The following is a 15,102-nucleotide window of genomic DNA, read 5'->3' as shown; positions in this document are numbered from 1 at the left end:
GTCTCTCTGATAGGTTAAAGTGGTAGCAGATAAAGACGCAAAGCGCACTGAACATCTTTGAAAAAAAGTGTGTGTGCGTTTTCACTGTGCAGAAACAACAATTAGTTGGGTTTTATACAACAGCTTTAATACATACTGTCCCACAAAACAGAGCATAGCAGCATTTTCAAGTTGGTACAATAAAACTCTCAAGAACCATTGATGAAACAGAAAGTATTAGTGGACAAACAGTAGTGATGGGTTGATTTTTCTTTAATAAGCAAAATTCCAAATAATATTTCAATTCTAGCAGCTCAAATGTGAGAATTTGGAAGTCTTTAAACTACTCTTGTGAAAAGAATATCTTTTTGAGACTGTTGCCTGGTCAAATCAAGCAATATAAACACATCACATTAGGCCTTTGGTGACTGATATGGCCTTTTGGTAAATGTTAATGGCTAAACCAAAAATAACAGTGAATACAATAATGCTAAAGACAATAATCGTAAAAGGGATGACTTCTGGCCACATGCTTTCTTTCCAAGAGTTCGATGAGAACACTGATACCACTTTCTTCTGTGCATGAAAGCATTATCACATGTGCTGAAACTGTCACTACATCCACACTGTAGTAAATGAGACAATCTGTGAGAGAAATCATGTTCCTCTTCCTCCTCATAGGGCTTCAATTGCATTCGCTTGAATCCATGGCATGTGAACGAAAATAACCAATCAGAGCCAAGGAGTCTCCAACGCAGCTGTTAGTCATGTCAATCACTGCTTGTGAGTTGCAGTTAAACTGCCAAACGAGGCAGTGCTGATCAAATTGATATCAAGGTTTCTGTTACTCAGGCTCCATTCTACCCTAACTCATGAACAAGACCCTGAGATACTTGAACTCCCTCACTTGGGGTGATTTGGCGCAGCATCTGCAGTAATGCGGGCACTGTGCCGGACAGTTGTGGTGAAGAGGGAGCTGAGCTGGAAGGCAAAACTTTCAGTTTACTGGTAACATCGCAGATAGAAGTGGCCGAAAGGAGTTTCCTCAGAAGGGTGGCTGGACTCAGCCTTAGAGACAGGATGAGGAGCTTGGACATCCGGAGGGAGCCTGGAGTAGAGCTGCTGCTCCTTCAGTTGAGATGGTTCGGGCATCTGATCAGGATGTTGTTTCTCACTTCAGATGTTTACAGTAACATACATTTTAGTGTACTGTTTAGCTATCAAGTGAGAAACTTTGTGACACAGCCACCATGCTGAAAACAGTCACACAAAAACCAAGCACCATCAGCTAAACAGTACACTAAAATATGTTTCTTAAAATATTTGAGGCAAGAAATAGGCAATATAGTAACAGAATCTCGATTCATATTTGATCAGCACTGCCTAGTTCGACAGACCACAATTCACAAACCATAACTGACATGGCTGACAGCTGCATCAGAGACTCCTTAACTCTGATTGGTTGGTTTCATTCAGGTGCAGTGGATTCTTGCAAATGCCATTTGAATCACTATGAGAAGTAACTAACTCACAGAGTATCTCTTTCATGTACTACTATGTGTTTATGGTCACAAAGTTACCAACTGCAGCTTTAAGTATGACGCTGGAGCAAGAAGGTGATTAGCCTAGCTTAGCATAAAGACTGGAAGTAGTAGAAACATACAAACATAAGCCTACCAGTGTTTGTTTATTCCAAACAAGAACATGACTACTGTGGTTACAAGTCACTCTGTCCACTTAAAGTGTTTATGCTAAGCTAATCACCTTCTTGCTCTTGCTCTACACTTAAAGGCACAGACAGGAGAGTGATATCATATCAATCTTCTCATCTAACTCTTGGCACAACATCAAACAAGCGTATTTAAAGTCATAAAGCCTTCCATGCGTGGCTTACACTGAGGCTGGAGAAAGAAACAGAGGACAGAAAGTGTGTGATAATTTCCCCCTTAAGCTCCAGACTGCTGGTGTTATTTCCCTGCTTGCTTTTTATGACGATGTTTGCATGACGTGCGGTTGTTTTGTCTCAGTTCAGCGTGAAGTTTAACTTAAGAGGCAGACTAGCTTGGAGTGCAATTTCTGTTCCTATACATTCCAGCCATGTGACACATCTGAGCCAGCTGTGTTTGTCTTACGCCGGAGGAGTGTGTGTGTTCTTCATCAGAGAGGAGAAGTGTATGTGTGTGTGTGTGTGTGTGTGTGTGTGTGTGCATGCATCAGCAACAATCCACCAGTGTCCACTGACAGATTGTCACGGTCTAAATGAAACCATGCTGTTGGGAGGCCACTCTGTACAATCAGTGTTTATATTTAAAGTCCGAGTCAGACCAAAATCATGGCTGTTCACAGGAAGATAGGATCTCATTATATCCTCATAATATCCCAGCGGGTGTTGGCGTATATTTATCATAATGTTCATATCACGTAGCCAATAATTTCCCAGGGACACCAGTGTCTTCATCTTTCATATCCTCCCCTGGGCTTAGTTTTCCAAATGTAAGATATTTAAATTTTGTCCAGCTTTTCTTCTATCCATCAAATTTATGTGAACACAAACATGCTGCATTCATGTGCTCCTCAGATGGTTCCATTTCCCAAGTCGGGAACTCATTCTTGCAACTTTGATGTTTTCATGAAACAGCTTGGACACTACATTGCTCGGAGCATTAAAACAACATGTCGATACCAAGCTTTATATTACAAAGTGATTTTGTCCCAGACTTGTTACTGCACCAGTAGGCTATAGATATTGCTTTACCTGACCGATGCTAATGAATAACTTTTCTAACTTTAATTCTACATGGACAACAACTATCAGTTATAACCAATTACCATATTACAAATACATCTGAGCAAAAAATGACATGCAATGTGTTAATTAATAAAAATCAAAGTTTGCTTTCTGTGTATGACATTAGGGGAACTGCCCATTGGTTCGACAGCCCATTGGTTCGACATCCCATTGTTCCGAACATATCAAACTCATTGTTCCTAATTCCATTCTGAAATCATCATGATGCCCTGTGGTTAAGGTCTGGTTAGGTTTAGGCACAAAAACCACTTGGTTAGGGTCAGGAAAAGATCATGGTGTGGGTTAAAATGAAAAAGAAAGTGACAAACACATAAGCCATGAACCTGCTCCACCTCAAGCCGGTCGCGGCGCACCATACGCCCGCCGCGACCCGTTCAGCACCGCGGACAGTCGGACTAATGGGATGTCGAACCAATGGGCTGTTGAACCAATGACATGGACCCGATATTAGCTGGCAACTCCTTTACTAAAATTTTTGCAGACTTGCTGACTGGAGGAGGCGTTCATCTAACACAAGAATCAGTGCAATGCTAACTTCCGCATCTGCCCAAAGAAAAACGTCATCCCCAGGGCACTCTATTTCGGAGAGGTTAGCTGTAGAAAATACTCACTAACTAGACTGTTGAAGGTAATGTCTTTTTTTTTGGATATTGAAGACCAAAAACATTAAACCAACGTGTCCATTTAATGTAACCACCTAACATTAGCATTCCTGGCTAAGTATCACTAGCAAGCTAGCTTTTCCGGGTCCATGTCATTGGTTCAACAGCCCATTGGTTCGACATCCCATTAGTCCGACTGTCCGTGGTGCTGAACGGCTCGCAGCGGGCGTATGGTGCGCCGTGACCGGCTTGAGGCGGAGCAGGCTCACGGCTTATGTGTTTGTCACTTTCTTTTTCATTTTAACCCACACCATGATCTTTTCCTGACCCTAACCAAGTGGTTTTTGTGCCTAAACCTAACCAGACCTTAACCACAGGGCATCATGATGATTTCAGAACGGACTTCGGAACAATGAGTTTAATATGGTCAAAACAATGGGATGTCGAACCAATGGGCTGTCGGACCAATGGGCAGTTCCCAGCTTTTCCTCCATGGCCAAGAGTTAGCATATCATTCGCTAACTACAGTGTTTTGTGGGATTCAGAGTTTTGTTTGAAAGAGAAAGATAGAAAGACATACTACATTTATTGTTCCTCGTAATAGAGCTAACTTAACAAAGACTAGTGGTCCACACAATAATGTGTCTCCTCCTTTTTCATGTGTTCTTCATAAACAGCCAACTGGTAAAGATGCAGACATGTTTTACCCGTAGGCTAAACTTAAGCGTCAGTCATTTAAGACATTAAAACATTAAAATGTCAACCAGAGACTGAGTGTTCAACCAATTTGTGACATTAATTGCAGTTAGCCAGGTGCCAGGAACTAATAAAGTCTGCCAACCACAGCCTCCAAATCTGGCTAAAAATGACACTCCTTTCTTTGTATATTTCTATCTGAAATCAAGGATTTCTTGTTCCAAACATTGTTGCAAAGGACACATTCATTTCTTTAACAATGTTCAGAATAATTACTCTCAAACAACACTTATGCTCTGATGTCTGTAAACATTTTAAAAGCAATATCGCATTCCTTTTCCAATGACTGATGAAGGACTCCAAAACCAACCTTCAAAAATCTCTTCATCCTTTTGACCTGAAGGGAATGTTCCCTGAACATCAACAGCCTAATCCCTACCTCCTGCCAAGCTATCTCTCACTCTCTCTCACACACACACACACACACACACATAGAAAAACACTTCCATCATACATTAATAGTGTTGTGTCAGTTTTATCAAGACAAATTCTCCAACATCTGTTTGACCCTGAGAGGACTCTTAAGTGGTGACATGAATTATGCTAATAGCTCCTCTGTGGGTGTGTGTATTGTTGTGAATAATTCTGCAGCTAAACTTGTGTGTGTCATGATGTATGTCAGTGGGTAAAAGACAATAGTTTAAGTGTTGCCAAATGCATACAGGATTTATCATCTAATTTGTATTGTCATAATGCAAGTAAGATCTTTAAAAAAACAACAGTTAACCAAAAAGTATATTTGGTATTGCTGCTTGCATACTTGTCATCATATGTTTTTTTCTCCTCAGTATGCTTTGAGGTGCATAATTGTGTGCACTGCAGTCATTAAGTGTTTGATGTATGATCTTTCTTTGTGCTCACACAGTATGCCATTGTACCAGTAAATGTCAGGCTTTATAGTAAAAGCCTTTGGAATTATTGTTTTAGCTTCCACCACCAGTCCTTGCTTCTATGGACTCTCCGAAAATTTTTGCTGAGCAAATTACTGGAAAACATGACCTTTGTTTTTTTTTTCAAATTATACTGATTGCAGTTTTATTCACTGTTTTGGTCAGGTTCTGCAAAGCGTCGCAGGAAGCAGGATCAGTGCTGTGCTCACCTGAACTCCCTCTCAGCCATAAAGTACGCCATCGTGTCCCTCTACATCCTGGTTCTTCTCACCATCTTCGGACTCTGCCTGGCAGGTAGGGTGTGAGTCGGTCTTCCATTAGCTGTATGTCTTTGATGATCATAAAACACTTTCTTGATCCCCAGTGGGAAATTTGGTAGTTGGGGAGCTATGAAAATCCATTCATTCATTCATTCATTTCCGTAACCATTCACACTCACATTCATACCTACGGCCAACTTAGAGTCACCAGTTAACCCGCATGTCTTTGGACATCGTGCCGCCCTGCTCCAAAACTGTTTTAAAACAGTTTCTGCAACAATTTTTATTAACACTGCCAGTATAACATATTATGAACATTTTGAGGTCATATTTTTTGATGATGATGCTGGTAATGAAAATCATGAAACGTCTTTATTTACCCAGAAGAGTCCCATTGACATTAATAAGAAGAAAATAAAACACAGAGACAAACGAGACAATATGAAAAGTCCACTATGTATGTATGGGGTGTACAAAATAATAGCATCACATAATGCTGAGACAAAGACAAATGATGAAAAATATATGTCCATATCACCATTGTTCAGTATTATACAGAGTGACTGTGCTTATCCTCAAATGTAATATAAATCAAGTTGAGTCAAGTGTTGGATCAGGTTGAATAGTGTTAATATCACAGACTGTAGGCAAGGTAGTTCATACAGTGTAAATACGCAGACAAAATATACATTTCATAAAACAGTCAGAGAGTGAAAGAAAGAAAGAAAGGTGGAAGGAAAGCAGAGTAGCAGTTCACCTTACTGCACACACTGAGAAAGAAAGCATATTGTCCATCTTCTGTTCTCAGCGCTCAGTTATGCAGATGACATCAGCCATTCCTCAAGGCTGAATTGTAATAAAGGACACATGCACGTATGCACACATGACCCACAAAATACAACCTATTTGGGCTAAGGTAACACACTGGGACATGGGCTGAAACTGTACCCACCTCTTAAACTGTCTGTCCTTGTTTAGCATTGCAGTTATCATCTGCTGCACAACCCAAACTTCAGTTATGTAAAAGTGCTGCTGGTGATTTTATCAACTTTTTTCCCTCGACAGTACTATTGCTGTATCTGTTGAAAAGTTCACTTCAATGCCAGAAGCAGCACAGATCTCTGCGTCTGTTTAATTCAGCTTTACACTGTCCTTGGAGATTTTTTTAATCTTAAACGCGAAATTAGATTTTCCTAGTGCAGTGCACGACTGACCCCTGTGCTTCCTGCTGCTAACGCACAGCTCTGTGCATGTGTGACAGGTTTAGACTTGATTGCCACATGTGCTGTTAAGTATGTCACAGCATTTTGGAAGCGTGACAAGCTTGACTTTTTAGACAGCAGTGGCTGGTTCCTTTGTGCTGCATGGTTCCCATACTCCCATTATGTATGGTTGTGAGACTGGATGTCATTATACAATTAGTTTTACATGAGAGCTTCTCAGGGTGATGAAAAAAGCAGCACCACCTTTTTCTGATTTATGAGTTGGCTTAAAAACTAATTTTCTAGGAGATCAAGACCACAATAATTTGATTTAGTCATACAGGTTTGTGCAGTCTGTGAGTGTTGAACTTTTAGCATCTTTTGACTGTGGATCAAGTCAAAACTAGTTGACTGCCAGAACAGTATAGAAGTGGGGTTTACTATTTAAGTTATACTCGGTTTGGTGTTTGGATTTTGCATTTTGGATTGTGACCAGTCTAAACTGTAATAGCAAGTCCTTAACTCGCCCTCGGCGTATGATACAGACATACCAAGGCACCCTTTAGCATTTATTTTTATAAAACACACCAGGCTGTGTCAGAAGCTGACACCCTGAGCCACTGATGTGGTATAAAGAGTGAATAAGTCCGCACAAGGTGGAAGGGAGGGGTGGTGGATGGGTCAAACAAACACAGGACTTTCACACAGGAGACCGCTGTTAGTGTCTCATGTGAAACCAAAAGTCAACATTGAGTTATTTTTAATATGTTAGGCTGTATGTCACATTACGTTACATTAGGGGCAGTTTGACAACTTGCTGTCTATCGTCGGGCTGTATAGCTTTGGGTATCCAGCAACCGCTACCACCAGTTTCTCCTCCATTGTTTACCAGCTGTAAACTTGTTGTCATGACCACCACGGAAGGCCCACCTCTCGAATCATCCAACTGGACAATAGAAAAAGAGATGACGAAAGAAGAGATAACGTGGGGCATTTTTCAGCTTTGAGTTTAAGTTTTTTCAACTCTATGAGTTCAGAGGAACAGAAGTTGACGACAAAGCCAGCTCATTTACGCACTGGTTTTAGAGATTTGAACCATATCATGATGTCATGTTTGTACTAGCTGCTGTTTCAAGGTAGACAACAAGAGTGACTATTGGGCTGAGAAATAACTGGTGGTACATTATGTAATAAAGGAGGGAGAGTCGTCACTGACTTACCCACCAAAACATTTCCCTAGCTGTAAAAAAAGAAAAAAAAAATGGAAACCACCCAGTCCCACACCAGCTTTACTGACTTCCAAAGATAGATTAGGAGACACAAACAATGTGTCTCTCCAACATAACATGTCTCAGTGATTGGCACAAAATAAGTGAAACTGTAATGTGGAAATTTGGATTTGTGAGTTATGGAAATTAGCATTAGCTGTTGTTATTTCATATCAATCGATGTGTGACACAGTGCCGTAATAAATTCCAGTGTCTTCAGAGCTTACACCGCTGCAGTTCCTCCTCCTGGTTCATTTGGAAAAACCCTGGTGTGATGCCACAGTAGCCTTATGGCCAATTCACTCGGTTGTGTGTGTGTGTGTGTGTGTGTGTGTGTGTGTGTGTGAATGAGAAAGCTTTGTAGGTTTGTCAGACTTTATGGCTATTACCTTCTACGAACCCCGCTGTGGCCTCCTTGTAAATGTCAGCTCTGTTATTAGAGGAGAGGAAGACAAAAAGAGGCTGATAGAGATGGAAGAGAGCGGAGGAAAGAAGCTGGAAGAGCAGAACAATTTAGGAAGATAGAGTCAGAAAGAAAAGTGACAGACCCAGAGACAGGTTTAAGAGCCGTCTGGCTTTGGACCAGCTGGATCATGGAGGAATGGCTTGCGTTCACTAATCCTAATTTCATTTCAAGACCTCCTCTTCCCAAGCCTCCCACTCACGCCGTAACCACACGGCTGATGCCAGTATTCCCAGGCACAGAGATGTAGTTAAGAGTTTGGAACTGCTTCAATGTCATCACAGAGGTATTTGGTTATTTAAGGCTTTTAGATGAAGTTGTTTTAAAAAAGCAATCAAACCGGGCTTTTCAAGCGGCCTCTCTTAAATTAAATGTCGGCCATCCAAAAGCTAAGTGGCTCCAGCGTAACTGCACGGGAGGTCCCCTCGCCACACACACATTGATGTGACGCGAGCGCACGCACAGACACAGTCACAGTCACAGCAGCTGCCAGTTTTCCGTTGTGAACACCAATTCAACTCTGTGTTATCCACATTTGCTTTTTGTTTGAATTCTCACTTGACTTTCAATTTTTTTCAAGCTCTTACGTTGCCTCCTTTGGCCTTCTCCCAACTCCATGGCCTGGCCAGCGTCTCCAATGCATTCAAACACATCCATATTTGACTGCAAGTAGGATCATGGAGCCTCGTATCTGGCTCAAAACATCTGCATTCATGGCATGTTAAGTTTAATGTAGAATTTTCTGTGTCAGCGCATCTGACCCTAAATCTTAGTTTTGGACAAGTGAAGGCAGGACAGAGATAAACAGAAACAGAGACGGATGAAGGCAAAATGACGGAGGAGGATAAAACAGCCAGATGACTCCTGTTCCATTCATCTTGAGGTTAAGAGCTTCCTTATCAGTCCATTATTTCTACAAGATTATCTCCATGCAGATAGGACAGAGCTTTCACAGCTCTGATAAGGAGACTCAGCAGCAGCACAGAGATTGGTCCATAATTGGAAGATCACGTGTTCAGTTCCCATGATAGCTAGTGTCAAAGCCTTGAGCCAGAACCCAGACTTTTATCATCTCAGAGGCGCCTACTGAGGAAACTTTTGTCTTCGTAGTCACTTGTTTTGGCTGACACAGCTCAAGAGGAGGACCATTGCCTAAGAGGCATGTTTGTTCTTTCTAGCATTAAAGCTGCACTAGACAACTGTGCATGTTGGCCAGCCCAAATGTTGGCATGATGTAACTTTTGAAGACTTTGCTTCCCAGAAACCCTGTGGGCTGACCTGCTTACAGTAAGTACCTAAGTGAGCACAGTTTTTCTCCTGACTCCCTGTTTACAGACTCAGAGCTGTCTCTTGACCTCTCATGAGCCTGGAGCTTATATCACGCACATAATTTACATGCCAAGGTCCGATTGATAACGTTACTGTTATCAAAGTTTTTCTTCTTCAAATCCTGTTAAGTCTTTAAAGTTGTTGAATGGTGAAGTCGTTGATGGCAACAAGTTGCTTCTCCTCCATTTTGTTTGAAGTACTTTTACTTTTACATTATGGTCGTCAGAGGACTTTTGTACAAGTTGACCCTCTCTTAATTTCTCCATTTTGTGATGTTGTGTGACCTTTGTGTCTTGAGTCACAGTAGGAAGTGCCAGGATCCTATTAAGAGGTTCAACTTACAATGAATGGCAGTGTTTGAGTCCATATGTGTGCGCAGGGGATCAGTCTTTTTTTCTTAGTGTGTGGGAGTGATGGTGGGGAGGTCAAACCATCAAGTTTTTCTAATGGTCCCCATATGTCCTACATAACATTGAAAGTCAGGTAAGGTTAACATTCAAATAAACAATAATTGGACATCCAGGTTTAGCCTTTGTAAGGGCATATAAGGGTGTATTTCTTCGGATGATGAGTCACTGTGCTGTTTGAGAAAAGTTTTTGTATTTCACTCATCAGCATATCCTCATACAATGGGATGTATCTTATACGTAAATGCACATACAACTGTTTACAGGACCTCCAACCATTTATCGCCCCAAAATGGTGTTGTCACATTATGTACTTGATGTAAAAGTACGTAGTTGAGGTTCAGGAGAGGAAACATGGTGACAGCATACCTTAAAATAATCCAAAGTTCACTTGGTTTTGCACGGGACATGAACACCAATCTCATGGGAGGAAAGTCCTGTTTTTTTTACCTATCCACCACCCCAACCTGCGTCTTTACATGGACTTTCAGTCTTTGTATTACTTCCTTCTTTAATGTTGTTAGCACATTGATCACTTGATTGCAGACCTCCTGGTTAAGTGGTTTATACACTCACTGGCCACTTTATTAGGTACACCTTGCTAGTGCAGGGTTGGACCCGCTTTTGCCTTGAAAACAGCTTTAATTCTTGGTGGCACAGATTCAACAAGGTGCTGAAAACATTCCTCAGAGATTTTGGTCCATATTGACATGATAGCATCACATAGTTGCTGCAGATTTGTCGGCTGCATATCCATGATGTGAATCTCCTGTTCCACCACATCCCAAAGGTGCTCTATAGGATTGAGATCTGGTGACTGTGAAGGCCATTGGAGTACAGTGAACTCATTGTCATGTTCAAGAAACCAGTTTGAGATGATTTGAGCTTTGTGTCATGGTGCGTTATCCTGCTGGAAGTAGCCATCAGAAGATGGGTACACTGTGGTCATAAAGGGATGGACACGGTCAGCAACAATACTCAGGCAGGCTGTGGTGTTTAAATCATGCTCAGTTGGTACTAAGGGGCCCAAAGTGTGCCAAGAAAATATCCCCCACACCATTACACCACCACCACCACCACCAGCCTGAACCGTTGATACAAGGCAGGATGGATCCATGCTTTCATGTTGTTTACATCAAATTCTGACCCTACCATCTGAATGTTGCAGCAGAAATCCAGACTCATCAGACCAGGCAATGTTTTTCCAATCTTCTATTGTCCAGTTTTGGTGAGCCTGTGTGAAGTGTAGCCTCAGTTTCCTGTTGTTAGCTGACAGGAGTGGCACCTGGTGTGGTCTTCTGCTGCATCAAGGTTCAGCAATATAGCAATTTATTTTAAAAAGTCATACCTTTCTTTGAAGCTTTGAGGAGGAGCTTTGAGAAAAAAAAGTCAGACAAGTAATAAGGAAAAATGATGTTTTGGCCTGTACACTACAGTAATTTTATTACTTTCAACTATTTTCCATATGAGTGAATAAATGACGAGACAATATTATTTAATAGTCTTCCTGGGTACAAAGGAGAACAACTGTCTTTTTAAGCATCTCTTTATTGTTCATTATTAAACACAGTCGAATCAGTAACCATGACCAACTCCCTCTGAAAATACAAAGCTGACACCGAAGCTTGTGATGTGCTCCAGTTCTAGTTGCTTAGATTCTAGGATTGAAAGTGTGAGGCTGATTTTGGTGTCCCACAGAGAGTTCAGTTTTTAATGCTCGAATGAGCTTTATTCTACAGTATCTGGCTACATTGCAGGAAACCACACCTCCCCTTGGTTGCAGTTGATTGGTCCAAATCACATACGATACTCTAAAGAGCTGAACTTTTCTCAACGTGTCTAAAAAGAAACCAGATGCAGAGTTTTGTCTAAAGTTGCCGCTTTTCTGTTGTGTCTCCATTAACGTTAATGCCAAAAGAATCAGCAGCAGAATGGAGTGCAAACTCCTTTTTAGAAAGTCCCTAAGCTTTTTCAGATGTTTTTCTTCAAGTACATCCAGAATATTACAAAAGCTTAGTTTGTAGATAAGACACTGTAAAACACGACAGCATAATCAGAAGAGTAGGTGAGAGAGAAGTTGGACTGAATGATATAACAATACAGAAATAGACATTTAATTGCTGTATTAAGTGTTTTCACATGTGGCTATATGCATTAAATTCAGTAACAATCAAAAGCATGTTTTGGTATAATGATTAAACAGTGCAGTGCCTCAGTAACATAGTCCAGCACCCTCAAATAGCCAAAGATGCAGGATGTAAAAACATGATTTTCACTCATGCTGAAAGCTTCATGAACTCTTAACAAAACAGTTGATTTTCCTGTTCCGAAAAGCAGAACCCTTTCTTGGAACAGTTCTCTAACAACAGTGTTCATGTGGCTCTAAATAGGGCCTTTATGTGCACTGAAAGACAACTCCAGAGTCTATTAAATATTCCAGATCAGGAACATTAAAAGAACCAGACGATTATTTCCTCATATTTATTAACAGTTTTTATTTTATACAAGTCCTAGTCATATATCTCTTTAAGAGCCCTCTATACTCAGTGGAGGGCTGGGATGTTTTTGGTTGCATTTTGGCCAGACATTGCAACAAATACCTTAAGCTACATCTGGAGCCAGTTCTCAGGTTGTGTAAAACACCCAACAAACACATGTAATAGCCAGAGATTGGATGGCCCTGCAGACAGAGCTTGGACTGATAACTTTCTGGGTGTTCTGGACAGGAGGTTTAAGGAGGATTTACAGTTTTTATATCTGTGTTTGTGAGCTGGGTGGGGAATTAGTGGTCTATTACAAACATTTATCATGGGCACCATCATGCAAAATACGGAATTGCTCTTGTGGGTCAGATTAGTTCGGTGATTTCCATCCACCTTCTGTTTTTACAGTATATCCACAAAATAAAGTCTAGACTAGTATTTTGCAGATATTATTAAGGACATGAGCAGGGCAAGAGAGGACAGGATGATTTTCTTCCCATATGCTGCAGTTCGTACAATGCTGCCTACATGCCTCTCTTCAACTTATACTGTAGGTGCAACTGAGTCATGTTTTCCAGCAAACATGCAGCTTGCAGGTTTGGCACGGTGGTGCCCCGTTCCTCAGCCAGTTAACTGCTGGAAAACATGATGGTGGGTTTGTTATTATTCTTTAAAGCCATGAAATCTCCGAGCTTGAGTTTGTGTCTGTTAGTGATAGGCAACAGGCATGTTATTGCCAAGCAGAAATAGGCAATAGGCCATGAAATGGCCTGGGGTTGTTTTGGTCTCTGGCTTTTGCAGTTACTGGGTTTGACCAAAGGCTTGTTATCGTAATTATTTTGTGTTTTACATCAACTTTTCCTGCTACAGCAAAATTCTATTTGGGCTCTAATGAAAGCAGATTATTTATAGTTCAGTATTTTGTCATCAGCAGGTTTCAGTTAAACATTCTGTGGCTATAGCAACTACGACTGGCAGTGCTCCACTGAGACAAAGTACATTTAAGTACCGCCCCACCAGATCGCTCCTTTGGAGGAAGGACTTCATCACTCTTCATTGACTTTGCATTGCATGAAGGTGCTTCTCTGTTTTTTCCATCTACCAGCAAACAACAGAACTGATTCTTGTCTTGCATAGTGACATGAAACAGCTGTTTATCAGTCAAAAAGAAAAACAACCAATGAGCGCCGTGGGGGGACCAATTTGGAGTAATGACAACAATTGAAGCACCAAAGACTAGGTAGTGTTGTAGTATGTGGTTGTAGTGATTTAAACACCACTCTCATGGCTGAAATTTACCGGCAGATCCAGCGTATCTGGTGGCTCTGATAACTGTTAAATGGTGTGAAGTCTCTGTCTATTTGGCGCACCACAGGCACACTCCAGTGCGCTAATGGTGCGGAACAAATATGGACCACACACACACACACACACACACACACACACAGAAATCAGTTAGAGTGGACTCAATGTCAGACTAAAGATGAAAATGGATATCAGGTTTTATCTTTGTTAGCTTAAATTATGATCGGATCAAATGGTTGCAAGTATCAGAAGTATTTCACATCTGGCCATTCAGTGGGATCATTTCTCCAAGATAAGCAAGGTAGGAAGACAGACCAACAAGTTTGGTCAGTTTTTCCTCTCTGGTAGACTTCGGGTACTAAAATATTCCTTTGACATGCTGAAATGTTTTTCACGAGTTGTTGACATTTTGTTATCATTTTAGCCTTTGGTTGCATATTGTGGCAACAACTGTTTTACCCTCTGGTGGGTGTGGGTTTTTTTAGAGTATGACCCATTGTCTTTAAAGATAGTGGGAGTCATGACTTCTGCTCCAGCCTGTCAACCCCAGTGTTCCTGGTTTTCAAAAAAAAAGATCAAAGATTCACGACAAGACAAGTTGAAACTTGCAACTTCACCAATGCAGCTAGACAAGACAGTGTGTCTTTAGCATCAATTCTTTGTCCAACATATGTGTCAACCACTGCAGAGATGTAAATGAGAAGGGCTCAGTGGACACAGAGGGCTGATGACAGAAAATGCCACAGCAATGCCATGCCATACACCCTCTGCTGATAGTTTGTAGCTGATTTGACCAGCTAACTTTGTTAATATTGGCTGTTTAAACATGTGCTTTACCCTCTAAAACCAGCTGTTGGCGACATGACAAGCTGAGTTGCATGCCACACCATCAGCCAGCTTGAACTGAGCTGAAACTAGCTAATTCACACCGCTTCAACTTCTCACTGCAACATTCTAAAACAGTTTGGTGTTGTCGCAGATCTTTGATCTGGACAGGGCTTTAGACAAATCAGCAACAATTACAGCCCTTCGTGTTAGAAATTTAAACCTCTGTTAATTTTACAAAGTTAAATGATTGCTTTGATAGCACAGAAACAACTACACCCGCCAAATTTACATTCGTGGTTCACTTTGTGTCATCCACACCCATATAATTCACCAAAGCTCTCTTCCAAGGATATTTCTTCTAGTTTTTAGCTGTAATCTCAGCTATCTGCTGATCTTTTTACTGCCATTTTCCTATCACAAACATGTCTGAACTAACCACAACCCCTCACCTCACACATGGACTCGTCTCTTCTGTCAAGCCATGACATTTGGCATGCAAAGGTCTGATGTTTGTTCCTGTA

The 15,102-nt window shown here is 41.1% G+C and overlaps 1 protein-coding gene across 1 annotated transcript in view; it reads left to right on the top strand.

Moving 5' to 3' along the window:
- scara5 (scavenger receptor class A, member 5 (putative)) overlaps nucleotides 1-15,102 on the top strand; it is a 101,741-nt gene that overhangs the window by 11,044 nt on the left and 75,595 nt on the right. The window contains exon 3 of the mRNA XM_033648188.2: nucleotides 5,202-5,330. Within this exon, the coding sequence (XP_033504079.1) occupies nucleotides 5,202-5,330 (129 nt within the window). The remainder of the gene's footprint in view (nucleotides 1-5,201; nucleotides 5,331-15,102) is intronic.

The sequence above is a fragment of the Epinephelus lanceolatus genome, chromosome 13 (genome assembly GCF_041903045.1).
Source record: "Epinephelus lanceolatus isolate andai-2023 chromosome 13, ASM4190304v1, whole genome shotgun sequence".
In the NCBI taxonomy this organism is placed as follows: Eukaryota; Metazoa; Chordata; class Actinopteri; order Perciformes; family Serranidae; genus Epinephelus; species Epinephelus lanceolatus.
This window is presented reverse-complemented; position numbering and strand designations above follow the sequence as displayed.